The sequence below is a fragment of the Malaclemys terrapin genome, chromosome 1 (assembly GCF_027887155.1).
Source record: "Malaclemys terrapin pileata isolate rMalTer1 chromosome 1, rMalTer1.hap1, whole genome shotgun sequence".
NCBI lineage: Eukaryota > Metazoa > Chordata > Testudines > Emydidae > Malaclemys > Malaclemys terrapin.
In genome coordinates, this window is record NC_071505.1 from 345,472,483 (window position 1) to 345,485,171 (window position 12,689).

Below are 12,689 nucleotides of genomic sequence, written 5' to 3' on the forward strand. Positions count from 1 at the left end.
AAGGAAGTGTTATTTACTCCTTCTCATAACACAAGAACCAGGGGTCACCTGATGAAATTAATTGGTAGCAGGTTAAAAACAAACAAAAGGAAGTATTTCTTCACACAGTCAACCTGTGGAACTCCTTGCCAGAGGATGTTGTGAAGGCCAAGACTATAACAGGGTTCAAAAAAGAACTAGATACATTCATGGAGGATAGGTCTATCAATGGCTATTGGCCAGGATGGGCAGGGATGGTGTCCCTAGTCTCTGTTTGCCAGAAGCTGGGAATGGGCGACAGGGGATGGATCAATTGATGATTATCTGTTCTGTTCATTCCCTCTGGGGCACCTGGCATTGGCTGCTGTCGGAAGACAGGACACTGGGCTAGATGCACCTTTGGTCTGACCCAGTCTGGCCATTCTTGTTTCTAGGTCATAGCCCACAGGAGTCAGTGACAGAGCTGGGAACAGACCTCACCTAGGGCAGCCAGGACTAGAACCCTAACCCAGGACTCCTCCCTCTGAGCCAAAGGAGAATGCCAGGCGCTATAGTAGATCCCTCCCTTACCCTCTCTGTGACCCGGCCACTGGAGGGTGACATTACTCCCATGCCGCACTTCCCCTCCTGCTCCTTACCGTAGGATTCGTAGCCATCGACGGACTTGACCGTGAGCAGCAGGTGCTGGTCCTGGAGATACTCGATCTCGGACAGAATCGGCTTCAGCTGCAGCCGGGGGGAATCCATGGAGAATGGACATTTACTCAGCGCAAGGAGGCCAACACGCTGCATGTGGCAGCTACAGGGCACGGCAGAGCAAGGTGCAGTAATACAGGGCTCTCGCTCCCCCTGCCGATCGAACCCACTGCCCGCTTTCTCCCACCTGGACAGGGAGGCGGTGTGGTCTAATGCATACAGCACTGGCTTGGGAGACCTGTGTCCTATTCCCAGCCCCGCCACTGGCCTGCTGGGTGACCCTGGGCAAGTCACGCCCCTGATCTCTGCCTCAGTTTCCCCATAATGATACTGACCCGCTTTGTAAAGATTTAGGGATTGTTAGTACCAATAACAAGGTGGTGTCTCCTCTGCACAGAGGGGGTGGCAGGGTGATTGGCTGGGGGAGGGGGTGAGTTCTCACCGTGGGCAGCTGCCTCGAGGACCACTGAACTTTCAGGAAGTTGATGTTGTCACTGCTCTGCATGTCGTTCTCAGAGCTCTTCTTGAACTCTGGGGGTGAGGAAGTAGCAGGCTCGGGTTAGGCACACCCCCCCCCCCCCCCCCGGAGTTCAGACACAGTGGAGCAGTCCCACGGTACACCTCCCCACCCTGCCCCCATCTAGCCAGAATGGAACTGTCCTAGGACTAAGTTGACCCCATGTGGGGACAGCCAGCTCCCCCCTCCTCCCCCCCGCTCCGCAGGCCTCTGCTGCTTGAGCTAAAGGAGAATCTCCACTAGCACAAGGAGAATTAGGACTTTTACATTCTGTGCCGGCGGCAGCCGCTGGCAGGCCATGGGTTCACACACAGCAGATGCGGGAGAGGATCCTGTCTACACTAGCCAGTGGGCTACACGGTGTGTGTGAAGGCAGGCAAGGGGAGGGGGCAGGCACGTACCTTCCAGGCAGGTGGAGTAGAACTCGATAAAGAACTTGGTCCGGCTGGCCGTCTTCACGATAGCTTCGATGCTCTCAAACTCAATGTAGGCCTGGTCTGAGACCTTGGAGAGCCCTGGGAGCAGAGTATAATAATAGTAGAACACCTCCCTAGCTCTTACCTAGCACTTCTCATCCCTAGATCTCCAAGCGCTGTACAAAGGAGGGTAGGGTTGTTATTCCCATTTTACAGAGGGGGAAACTGAGGCACGGGGCAGGAAAGTGACTTGCCCAAGGTCGCCCGGCAAGCCAATGGCAGAGCTGGGGACAGAACCAAGGTCTGCTGAGTCCCGGTCCAGCGTTCCAACCACGAGGCCGGACTGTGGAGAGGGCCAGTGCTGCCCCAAGAAGACAGGACCCACAGGTTCATATGAGGGACAAGGAAGACGCCCCTGGCTCGGTTTTTATCACAGCTGGTATCAAGCGTGGAGAGCTACCAGGTCTGCTGGGCCCCAAGCAAGTTCATCTCTCTTCTGGGTTGGGTGATGGAGCAAAGGGTGCTCCGGAACTGCCACAGGGCACAGCTGAGGGGAGGACAGGAGAGCAGAGCTGAAAGGAGGCATGGACCTAGGGTGGCATTGCCTTCTCCTGGGGCAGTGAGACAGGATCATGCTGGGGTCTGGCAATCCTGAGGTGGTGAGACCTGGGGGTGGTGAGGTTGGGAGGACTCCCAAGGCTGAGTAGCTGGCACCCAGGTGGAAGGCCGGGCCGCTCTGCAGTGTGGTGGGAAGGAGATTAAAGTTCATCTAGGTATGGCCCCAGAATAACAGGAATACTTTGCCTCGGTTTTCACTACCAAGGATCAGAGCATGTGGACAAAGGCAGGATGGAAATGAGTGTCTAGAAATGGTAATTATCACAGCTGTGGTGGAAGAAAAACTTAATGAGCTCAAATCAGGCGGGGGGCAGATAGTTTCTATCCCAGGATCCTGAAAGAACTGGCACATGAGACTGCTAGTCCGGCAGGAAGGGGTTTTTAATGCATCTAGCTATTTGGGGTAGCGCTGTATGACTGGAGAATAGCTAACATCCCTGGATGTAAGAAAGGGGAAAAAAGTGACCCGGGCAGTTACGGACCTGTTAGACCGCAGCAGCATTCCAGGAGTTAGACTGGATTGTGAAGGAAAATAATTAAATTCAGAGAGGTAACTGGCAAAGGAGATGTAATGCAACGTGAGTTTACCAAAGGTAGATCGTAGATTTCAACTACCTGAAAGGGGGTTCCAAAGAGGATGGATCTAGACTGTTCTCAGTGGTACCAGATGACAGAACAAGGAGTAATGGTCTCAAGTTGCAGTGGGGGAGGTCTAGGTTGGATATTAGGAAAAACTTTTTCACTAGGAGGGTGGTGAAGCACTGGAATGGGTTACCTAGGAGGTGGTGGAGTCTCCTTCCTTAGAGGTTTTTAAGGCCCGGCTTGACAAAGCCCTGGCTGGGATGATTTAGTTGGGGTTGGTCCTGCTTTGAGCAGGGGGTTGGACTAGATACCTCCTGAGGTCTCTTCCAGCCCTGGTATTCTATGATTCTATGATCGTGCCAGCCCAACCAGATTTCCTTCTTTGAGCAAAGAATGGATGCTTTAGACAAGGGAGGTGCAGCAGATCTAATAGACTCGGTCTTCAATGAGGCATCTGACACAGTATCAGTAGGAAATGGTTAGGGATAGGTGCAAGACTTGTCAGGTGGGTAAGGAACTGGCTAAAGGGAGAAGCCGGCGGGTTGCGCTGAAAGGTGACTACTGGACAGGAGGGAGGTTCCTAGCAGTCTTGGGACCAATCTCATTCAATGTGTTTCTTAAGGACCTGGACACTAAAAGCAGGAGCGGGCTGATGAAATGTGCTGACGACCCGAAGTTAGAAGGCAGCGTCAGTACAGAGGCGAATTGGAACATAGGAGGATCTGATGACCTGGAAGACTGGAGTGACAGAAATGGGATGAAATTCAGTAGTCCGGAGTTCAAGGTCACGTGCTTCGGGTTGAGTACGAATTTCTGCTCCAAGCTGGGGGCTCATCGGCTGGATGCGACAGAGGAGCAGAGACCTGGGAGGGGGGTCGGGACTGGGAGCCACCGGGGTGATGCAGCTGTGAAAAAGGCAAACGGGCTCCTAGGATGTGTGAGCAGAGCGAGAGAGAAGTATTAATGCCATTGCACAAGGCACTGGTGAGACCGTATCAGGAATCCTCAGGAGAGAGGAATTCAAACTGGGACAGGTGCAGAGAAGAGCTGTGAGGATGATCAGGGCAGTGGAGGGCCTGTCTTAGGGGAGGCGACTGGAAGAGCTTGGCTGGTTTAGCCTGGCAGCAAGAAGGGGAGAGGGAATCGGATTGCTCTATGAATACATCGGGGGGAGACGAACTCTGGAAGCTACAGGACAGTGCTGGCACAAGAACAAACGGAAACTAACCATGAACAAACTCAGGCAGGAAATTTCTAACCATCAATAGGAGCTGTGGGGGCAAACAAGTGAGTTAGACAAATGGATGAGTGGAATTGCATGACAGGGTTGCTTGTGACAGTGTGGGGGAAGGGCTTGGCAGCCCTGGGGCTCGCTTCCGGTCTATGGCTTACCTTCCCAAAGCTCATGCTTCAGGGTTTCAACCGCCCACCAGCAGGGGTCAGGAAGGGATATCCCCCTCCCTCTGTGTATTCTGGGAGGGTTTTTTTATCTCCTTCCTCTGAGGCATGAGGGATGGTCACGGCTGGAGATGGGACATAGGATGGGGTGGGCCAGGGCTCTGAGGTGGCCCTGAGCGCTGTCTCTCTTGGCTGCGGGGTTAGCACGCGGGGGCTGGGTGGGCTGGTGGCCTGCAGTAGAAAGACGGTCACACTGGATGCTCTAGCAGTCCCTTCCGGATTTAAACGCTACAACTCTGCGACATCCGTGTCCCCACGGAGGCTCAGTGACAAGTCAGGGCCAAGGGCAGGCGGAGAGCCGCTTGACCATTGCTAGCCGGTAGCCACCCAGCCCAGCGCAGGGCAGGCACACGCCCGCCTTCCCCACATACCTTTCTTGGAGACAAACTGGGATGTCACTCCGACTTCGAAGGCTCCGAAGACAGGGGAGTGGTCGCTGGTCGTGATGTCGTCAGTGCATCCTACCAACAAGCAGGCTCCACTGGTGAGCTAGCCAGGGGACCTGGGGCCGGGCGCTGGCTCAGCAGAGGCAGGGAGTCCGACTGGCAGCTGATCAGGCCCAAGGGGAAGGCATGTCCCTCTCTAGGGGTGGAGTGCCCCAGGGTGGGGCAGCCGAGAAGGAGCTGGGCACTGCTAGAGCCCCCTTGCCCGGCCCTTCACTGGGCGTCCATACACACCTCAGAAACATCGCCGGGGAGAGAACTACGTTTCCCTCATACCAGAAATCAGTGGGGAATTCTGATAGCCCAGGGGACCAGGCCTCTCTGCCCACCTGCCACCCCACTTCCTCTCACTGCCCTGCCAACGTGCACACCCCAGGCTCCCCACAGCCTCTTCAGCCCCTGCCCTCCCCCACTGAGGCTGCTCACAAGGATGGGGGGGCGCTCGGCTAACGGTGATGAGACCACTGTCCCGGGGACAGAGCCCACCTCCCCCGTGAGAACCGGACTGAGACCCGCAACTCGCAGGCCTCTGCGACTAGACCGGTTTGGGCTGGATTTGAACCGGGGACCTAGCAGGGAGAGACTGCAGAGCTTGTTCCCAGCCCGGTCCCCACCTTGTCTACCCCACGCCCCCGGGAGGGCTTTCCTCTAGAGCCCCCCAGGACAAGCCCCAGCCCCGCAGGGCCTTGCCCCGCTGCACTGCAGGAGGCAGCACCCGCGAGGTCTGGGCCAGCAGGGCCCTGGCAGGGAACCTGGGCGATGGCTGGGAGGCTGGGCTGTCCCTCTGCCCCTCTCACCATCCCCCCAAGGGTGTTGTGCGGGTCGAGGGGGTGTGAGGGGAACGGGCTTCTGGGGTTGAGTGGAGAGAGGGTGTCCCAGGCCCTCCAGGATTAGCTCCAAGGAACAGCCAGCGCTGCGGGCACAGCCAGGGGAGCGCCTGGCACTGGGTCCCTGGTCACCTGCGTGCAGACGCGCCGGCCACAGGCTCCTCCGCACGCCGGCAGCAGTGAGGCGAGAACGCGGGGCCTGCTGCTCCACAGGCCCGGGCCTCTCCCATGGGAGACGCTCCACTCGGGCAGCCCAGTGGTGGGCCACCCTGGCCGGCCGCCTGAGGGTGAGCAGATGTGACTCCAGCCGGCATCGCGTGCTGCTGACGCCCCCCACTCACCGTAGGAGTTGCAGTTGATGTGGGTCTCGGGGTACGACTTCCACAGGATGCGGTCACACCAGGAGGGGACGTTGGTGCGGACCTGGGCAGGGGGCACAGGACATTGGGGTGAGGTATTGCCTGGCAGCACCCTCCCCCCACCCACCAGCCTGGCAAGGCCCCTGGCGCTAGCCTCTCATTGGCCCACAGGGTCCAGAGAGCCAGCCACGGGAACTGGCTAGCCCTCCCCAGCCCCCCAAATGCTCCTCTCCAGCTTCCCTTCCCCCCCACCCCCAGCACCTACCCCAGTGGGCTTCTGCTTGTGCCACACGTAGGTGTCGCGGGAGCCTCGCTCGTAGCGGTAGGTCGGGGGGAAGGTGATCTCCTCCTCGCCTGCAGAGACACAGCGTGAGGAGAAACAGCCTGCGCTCGGCCACCCTCAGCGTCCCCAGCAGCCACGGGGCAACAGTCCACACCCCGGACCCCAGGCCCAGCAGTGCTGATCCCCGTAGGGGAGACACCCCCCCAGCAGGGAAGGGGAGACCCCCCATAGCTCCCCCCACCCCAGCAGGGAAGGGGCAGAGCCCGTGGGTGAAGCAGACGCCCGCCCGCCCCGCCCGCAGCAGAGCCGCCCTCACCGAATCGCAGGAAGACCTTGTGCTTCTCCTTCTCCAGGTTGAGCTGATCCACCTTGAGCAGCGGCTCGAACTCCTTGCGGTTGATGTAGTTGAGGATCTCCTGGAGGAGGCAGGGCCGAGCGGGCAGGTTGGAGTGGGGAGGACGGGTCACACAGCCCCCACAACCCGGGGGCCTGCACTCCCCTCCCCAGGCCTGCCCTCCTCCTTTCCTCCCCCCAATGGGCCTGTGCCCCTCACCCCTCACTTGTCTGTCCTCCCCACGCTGCATCTCTCTCCCGCCAGGCCCACGCCCCCTCCCCACAGGCCCGCGCCCCCTCACCTGGATGTCCATGTCCAGGCGGTAGTTGAGGTCCCCGAACCAGAAGAGATGGGTGAAGCGGAGCGAGATGTCGAAGGAGCTGAGCTGCTTGTCGCCCAGGGACAGCAAGCGCAGGATGTCCAGGTAGTTCTGGTTCCGCCTGGCGGAGAGGGGAGCGGTGGGCAGGCAGAGAGGAGGCAGGGGAGGGGACACAGATCAGAATCTCCGTGGGAACGTAAACCCAAGGCCTCGACCGCTCCTCGTTACTGAAGATCCCCAGGCGCTTCCCACAAGAGCAGCGGGTTTGCCTGGGTGCCCTAATTCGAGTGCCGTCACTGTCCAGTTCAACCACCGCTGTGCTCCTCCCCAGAGGCAGACGCACTGACCCGCTGCATGGGCCTTGTTATGTGTGTAACCGCCCTCTGGGATCCATCGGGACAGTACAGATGACAGATGGTGGTGGTGGTGGGGGTTAATATTCTCAGGGCTTCTACCAAAGAGAAGGCATGTGGAGAATGAACGCCCTCCCCAGGCTAAGAGTGCCAGGCCTGACAGAGAGACAGCGGGGGGGGGAGGGGCAGGAGATGGTGGACGGTTTTCCTCATTTGGCCGTCGACCCACCAGCCGCATTTACTGCTTAGCCTGGGAACGTCGGTGCTTCCAGAGCCCATCCAGCGGGACCGGAGCGCGCGTGCTAACAGCGACAATCGCCGCATGCTGCGATGTGGCCCCAAGGAGCAGGGTGTGGGACGGTGCATGGAAACACGCCGGGACGGGGTGAGCGCAAACGTGTCCGAGTGTACGCAAGTGTGCAAGGCTGAGCCCAACTGTGTCTAAGAAAGCGAGAAGGAGCATGCGAAGGCCAGGGTGAGCAAGGGTGCCCCAGGGTGAGCGTGCGAGCGGACGAACCTGTTCAAACCGGCGCATGCGTGTGTGGCAAGTGTGCCCCAAACTGAGTGTGGGAGTGCAAGTGGCTGCATGCAAACACTAGTGCGTCAGAGCAAGCAGGAGTGTATCAGAGCGAGCAGGAGCGTGGCCGGGGGTAGGTGTGAGTGTACCCAGAGCGAGCGTGTCCAGGAGACAGCAAGCCAGGTCTGTAAGCGAGCAGGAGTGTCAGCATGTCCCAGAGCAGGCTCGGCTCTCTCTGGCGGTGCCAGGCGACTCCCCCTGTGCCTGGCTCTCCTGCCTCTCCATGGAGACCAAAGCATTGCCCGTCCAGAGTCATCGGCCATGTTCGTGTGCTGCCCACAGCCAGCGGCAGGAGTTACCAGCAGCTCCCCTCTCAGCCCAGCTGGCAAGACTTGTGCCTGGGGGGGACCAGGGGGCCAGTCCCTCCATCCTCAGGGCTAGGTGACGGGTTCCCGCTCTGCCAGGGGCTACCCTGCCCCGCGCCCCACACTGACCTGGCCGTCTTCTCGTTGCCTGAGGTCAGATGGCAATTCACAAAGCCGAAAGAGGTGCCATTAAACATGAAGGAGACTCCCACGGCCCCTTTATTGCCTGCAAAACAAAGAGGGAGAGGGGGCGAACCTCACTGAGGCCAGGCCGGGGCTCGGTTCCCAGGCCTGCTCCGGGCACCGATGGCCCGTCGCACAGTGGCCAAAGCCGGCGCCGGCAGCGTGGAGTGAGCAGAAAAAACACAAAGCCAGTAGGGTGGGTGGCGGGAGGAGAGAGTCCCAGCTGGCTAAGAGCTGCACCAGATCCCTGGATCCTAGCCTTCCCTGGCATCGGGGATAGTCAGACCCGGAGCTGGCCCAGCTTCTCTCCAGCTGTAACGGACCTCGTGAGCCCCCTCTGCCAAGATCCAGGTGCTGCCCACGTTATCGTTCGGCTGCCCTGGGGCACTGTCTGCACCGCCTTAGATGGCAGAGCCAGCCCTGAACCCAGCCAAGGGAGGAGAAGCAGATGCAGAGAGGCAGGCCCTGGGGTCATTTTAAAGCAGGGCAAATAACCAGGACCTCCCGAGCTAAAGGACTGTGGCATCACAGGACAGTCTGTGCCCTTGTGCCGGAGGTCGTGCCAGGCCGGGGCTCCTCTCACGCCAGAGCAGAGGGAACGTCTGAACCAACCAGGGTGGATTAAAAAAAAAAAATCGATGATTTAAAAATAAATTAATAAAAAACTGTTTTAATGTTTAAATTAAATTCAGGTTTACTTTTAAAAGAGAAACCGGTTTAACATTCAAATGGAAATTGACTACCTATGTTAAGGCCTTAATTTGTTATCATCTATTAAGATCATTTAAATTAACTACAGAAAGTAATATTAAGTAGTACATGTTTGCAAGACAGTCAGATCACTGAAAGTCACCAGCTAAGCACCTGGACCCAGGGCTTGTTGAAGGGCTAAACCAGCTTTTGACACCAGTAGCCTCTTCTACAGCTGCAACAAGAATATATTTTTCATTTCAGTTTATTCAACTCGTTCAGTTCAATGACTAATTCATTCATAGTGCAACTATCAGTTAGGAGCTGAAAAAGCAGGAAAGCTTGGTTTCCTCTCCCAATCTATGAACAAAAACAAGGTGTGAGAGGATGAAATCTACTAGCTCTAAAACCTTGAAGGATATGGTGACCAGAAACAATCAGCTAAATTCACTAACTACAACTCAACTTCCGGTGGGTAATACGTCACTTAGTTTTAAAGGCAAAACATATTTTGATAAATTATTTTTCCTGATATCTCCAGCCCATTTATGGTAATTTTATTTAATGTAAAAAGCGGTTTTTGTGCATTTTAAATTGAATTTGGATTTCCATCCAAAAAGAGCTTGGCACATATCACAAGTAAAAAAATCCATCATCGAGTGAATAATAAATGTGTCATTCACCATTTTCTAACATAATGAAAAAGGTAAAAATTAAGCATCTGAATAAACATAAGTCAAGCTCTCTAGTGCTTAAATCAGTGGGGATAGATGTAGTATATCCTCTTGCCTAGCAAAAAGATGCACCATGTTTAGGGTAAAGGCTAGATTTCGCTGCAATCAACACGTTTTAATGTTTGCCAGCCAACGAGACTCAACCTTTCTTTAGGGGAGTAACTAAAAAGTACTAATGCAAAATATGATTAAAACTGATGATTTAAATCAGGGGTCTCAAACTCAATTTACCTTAGGGTCAGTGTCAGTCCTCAAATCCTCGCAGCCGCCCAATAATGTCATTCATACTGCCCAGAACCCGCCCCCCAAACTCTGTCCCCCACCTGCCTAAGGCTCCGGGAGGGAGTTTGGGTGGGGGAGGAGGTCTGGGGTAGGGGATTGGGGAGTAGGCTCTGGGATGGAGTTTGGGTGCTGGGTGCCGGCTCTGGGCTTGGGCAGGGGGTGCAGGAAGAGGGGGTGAGGTCGCAGGTTCTGGGACGGAGGAGGGGTGAGGGGTACAGGCTCTGGAAGGGAGTTTGGGGTCTGGGGGGAGGGGTGCAGGCTCTGGGAGGGAGTTTGGGGGCGGGAGGAGGTATGTGAGGAGGGGGTCGGGGGTGCGGCACTTACTTGGGGCTCCAAGGCAGGGCGGGCTGGGGGACCTCAGCACGCTGCTGCCCCCAGACACCGCCCCCATAGCTTCCCATTGGCTGCAGGGGCGTTCGGGGCGGGGGCAGCGCGGGGAGGCACAGCCCTGCCCCGGGGCTGCAGGGAGGGGCCGGCAGACACGTGGAGCGAGCAGGCAGACGCCGCTCAGCTCCGCTGCGTTGCCGGTGGTCGGTGGGGAGTGCCAAGGGTGGGAGTGCACCGGGGTGGCAGGCGGGGCCGAGGGAGAGACCCGGCCCCAAAATTGCTGGAGCCCCCTGGGGCACATTGGGGAGGTTCCCAGGCCGCAGATGGCCCGCGGGCCGGGAGTTTGAGACTCCTGATTTAAATCACGGTTTCCTGCTTGTTGATTTAGCTCAACATTACAACTGATGCTTTAAATCAATCCACCTTGGCGGGAACTTGCCCACGGACAGGAGGAAGAGAAATTTGGTCTCCGGGGCCCATTTGGCCATTGACACCTCTGCTGCGGACACCTGACCGCTCCGGAATTGGCGCGAGACCCACCAAGGCACGTCACAAAGGCCAGTGAAGAGGCACAGACAGTCACGATTAGTGCCCCAGGCTGGATCAGGATGGCCAACTGCATCTGAAAGGCCCTGCGCTGTATCCCAATCCTCTGAGCCATCCAGTCCCCTCTTCCACTGTCCCACTCTCAAACCCCAGATCTAACCCGCGCCCCCAGAGCCAGAAAATGCTAATTTTGGATGCCAGCCCCACTGGAGCCTGTGGGGCCAGGACATACAGACACAGTGCAAAGAATCCATGTGCACTGACACAACTGCTGTATAAATCACTCACAGGCAGACAGCGACAGGGACTAGTGACCTGCTACTCCAAGACCAGAGGAATCTACCACTTGCATAGAAAGGCCCTATGGGGCACAATGTGGATACCAGAATGCACACACAGCCAGCCGTGCTAAAGGTGAGTTTGGGCCGAGTCAGTCTGTCCCAGGTACCTAGTCTAGCCCCGGCAGCGCCTAGATTGGCCCCTACCCAGCGTGTTGGCGATCCCGGTCTTCACGCTCGAGGTGCTGATGTGGCTGATGCGGTTCTCGTGCTCCGGTTTCACCAGGACGGCAATCTTAATGTTCCACAAGGCCTGCATCGCGATCTGGCAGGGGGCCAACAAGACAACGTTACCCCTCTGCTCTCCTGGCGGGGGCGCCGGAGCCTGGCTCGGAGGCAACAACTGCCTTAAAGTCACCGACCCTGAAACCCTGCCGACAGCGAGAACCAGGCATGCGGCAATGAGAACAAACCCACCGAGATGCCCAGGAGTGTCCCTGTTGCTCAGTGTTTGCAAACTGAGGTTTAAATGAAGTTTGGTGAGGTTGAAAGCAGCCAGGGTGGCTGCTGGGAATTGTAGTCCAATCTGTCCCCGGGGCAGACACGTTGGATAGCTGCTACTCCCCCTTCCCTGTTCCAACAAGGACATTTCTGAACCACCAAGGCACAAACCAGATGTTTACAGGAGGCTTCTCTTCCTCCTAAGTCTTTTCTGCCTTAAGGAGTCGCTGGGGCTAGCGTTATATTAACGGCTGCAGGTTTGTCCTAGCGAGAAGAGGAGAATCCTGGACAGCATGATTTTCCCGTTTGCCCGTGACTTTATTGCGTGTTCGGGACTCCCCCGCAGCAGTGGTTCCTGTGCCTCGGGGCTGGGCCCGGCTCCCTGCTCCGAGCGTGGTGACCAGGCATGCTCAGGTTTGGCCTAGCCACCCTTCCATCATGACAGAGGAGCAGGGGAAACCTCTGACTCGGAGCGGAGACAGGCCTGGCCCAGCCGGCGAGACACAGGAGCTGCCACTGGCCGGGTGAAGGCAGGATGGGCTCCGTCTCCAGCTCCACACCCTTCTGCACCAAGCCAGGGTTGGGGTTACAGCGCTGCTGCAGGTGCTTGGGACCCCTCATTGGTCAGGACATTTTCACGGAGCAGTCACTAAACTCGGGACTCTTCGTGAACTGACCACGGCTGGAGGAAAGGGATAAAAGCCCTGTTAAATATAACACCTTACACTTCACACAGCTCTGCTGGTGCTGAAGGATCCCAAAGGAAGAAAGCTGAGAGCCCGATTTTCAGATACTCCACACACACCCAGCTCCCATTGAATTCTCACACATGCATGAATAATGCAGCCACCTCTGGGGGGAGTACAGACGCCAGTGTACAACACTTTGAATGCTAGGGTGCGAATGGGAAATGCTGGCCAAAGACAACGCAGCTGACACCCCTCACTCCAAAAGCAAAGCGTCTGGGAGCTGACGCCTCTACCTCAGGAGGTTAAAGGGCTGAGAGACCTGTGGCCACAGGCATGGGCAGCATGTGACTCCCCGCATGACTGGGGAGGCTGGGCCTGAGTGCTGGAAGCTCC

At 57.1% G+C, this 12,689-nt stretch overlaps 1 protein-coding gene across 1 annotated transcript in view; it reads right to left on the reverse strand.

Moving 5' to 3' along the window:
* The window catches only part of INPPL1 (inositol polyphosphate phosphatase like 1), a 70,620-nt gene that overhangs the window by 11,678 nt on the left and 46,253 nt on the right, over nucleotides 1–12,689 (reverse strand). Inside the window, exons 13-22 of the mRNA XM_054015925.1 lie at nucleotides 11,314–11,431; nucleotides 8,196–8,292; nucleotides 6,814–6,952; nucleotides 6,495–6,594; nucleotides 6,161–6,249; nucleotides 5,878–5,959; nucleotides 4,638–4,727; nucleotides 1,594–1,707; nucleotides 1,118–1,206; nucleotides 618–705 (exon numbers count right to left, since the gene is read on the reverse strand). Of these exons, the coding sequence (XP_053871900.1) occupies nucleotides 618–705; nucleotides 1,118–1,206; nucleotides 1,594–1,707; nucleotides 4,638–4,727; nucleotides 5,878–5,959; nucleotides 6,161–6,249; nucleotides 6,495–6,594; nucleotides 6,814–6,952; nucleotides 8,196–8,292; nucleotides 11,314–11,431 (1,006 nt within the window). The remainder of the gene's footprint in view (nucleotides 1–617; nucleotides 706–1,117; nucleotides 1,207–1,593; nucleotides 1,708–4,637; nucleotides 4,728–5,877; nucleotides 5,960–6,160; nucleotides 6,250–6,494; nucleotides 6,595–6,813; nucleotides 6,953–8,195; nucleotides 8,293–11,313; nucleotides 11,432–12,689) is intronic.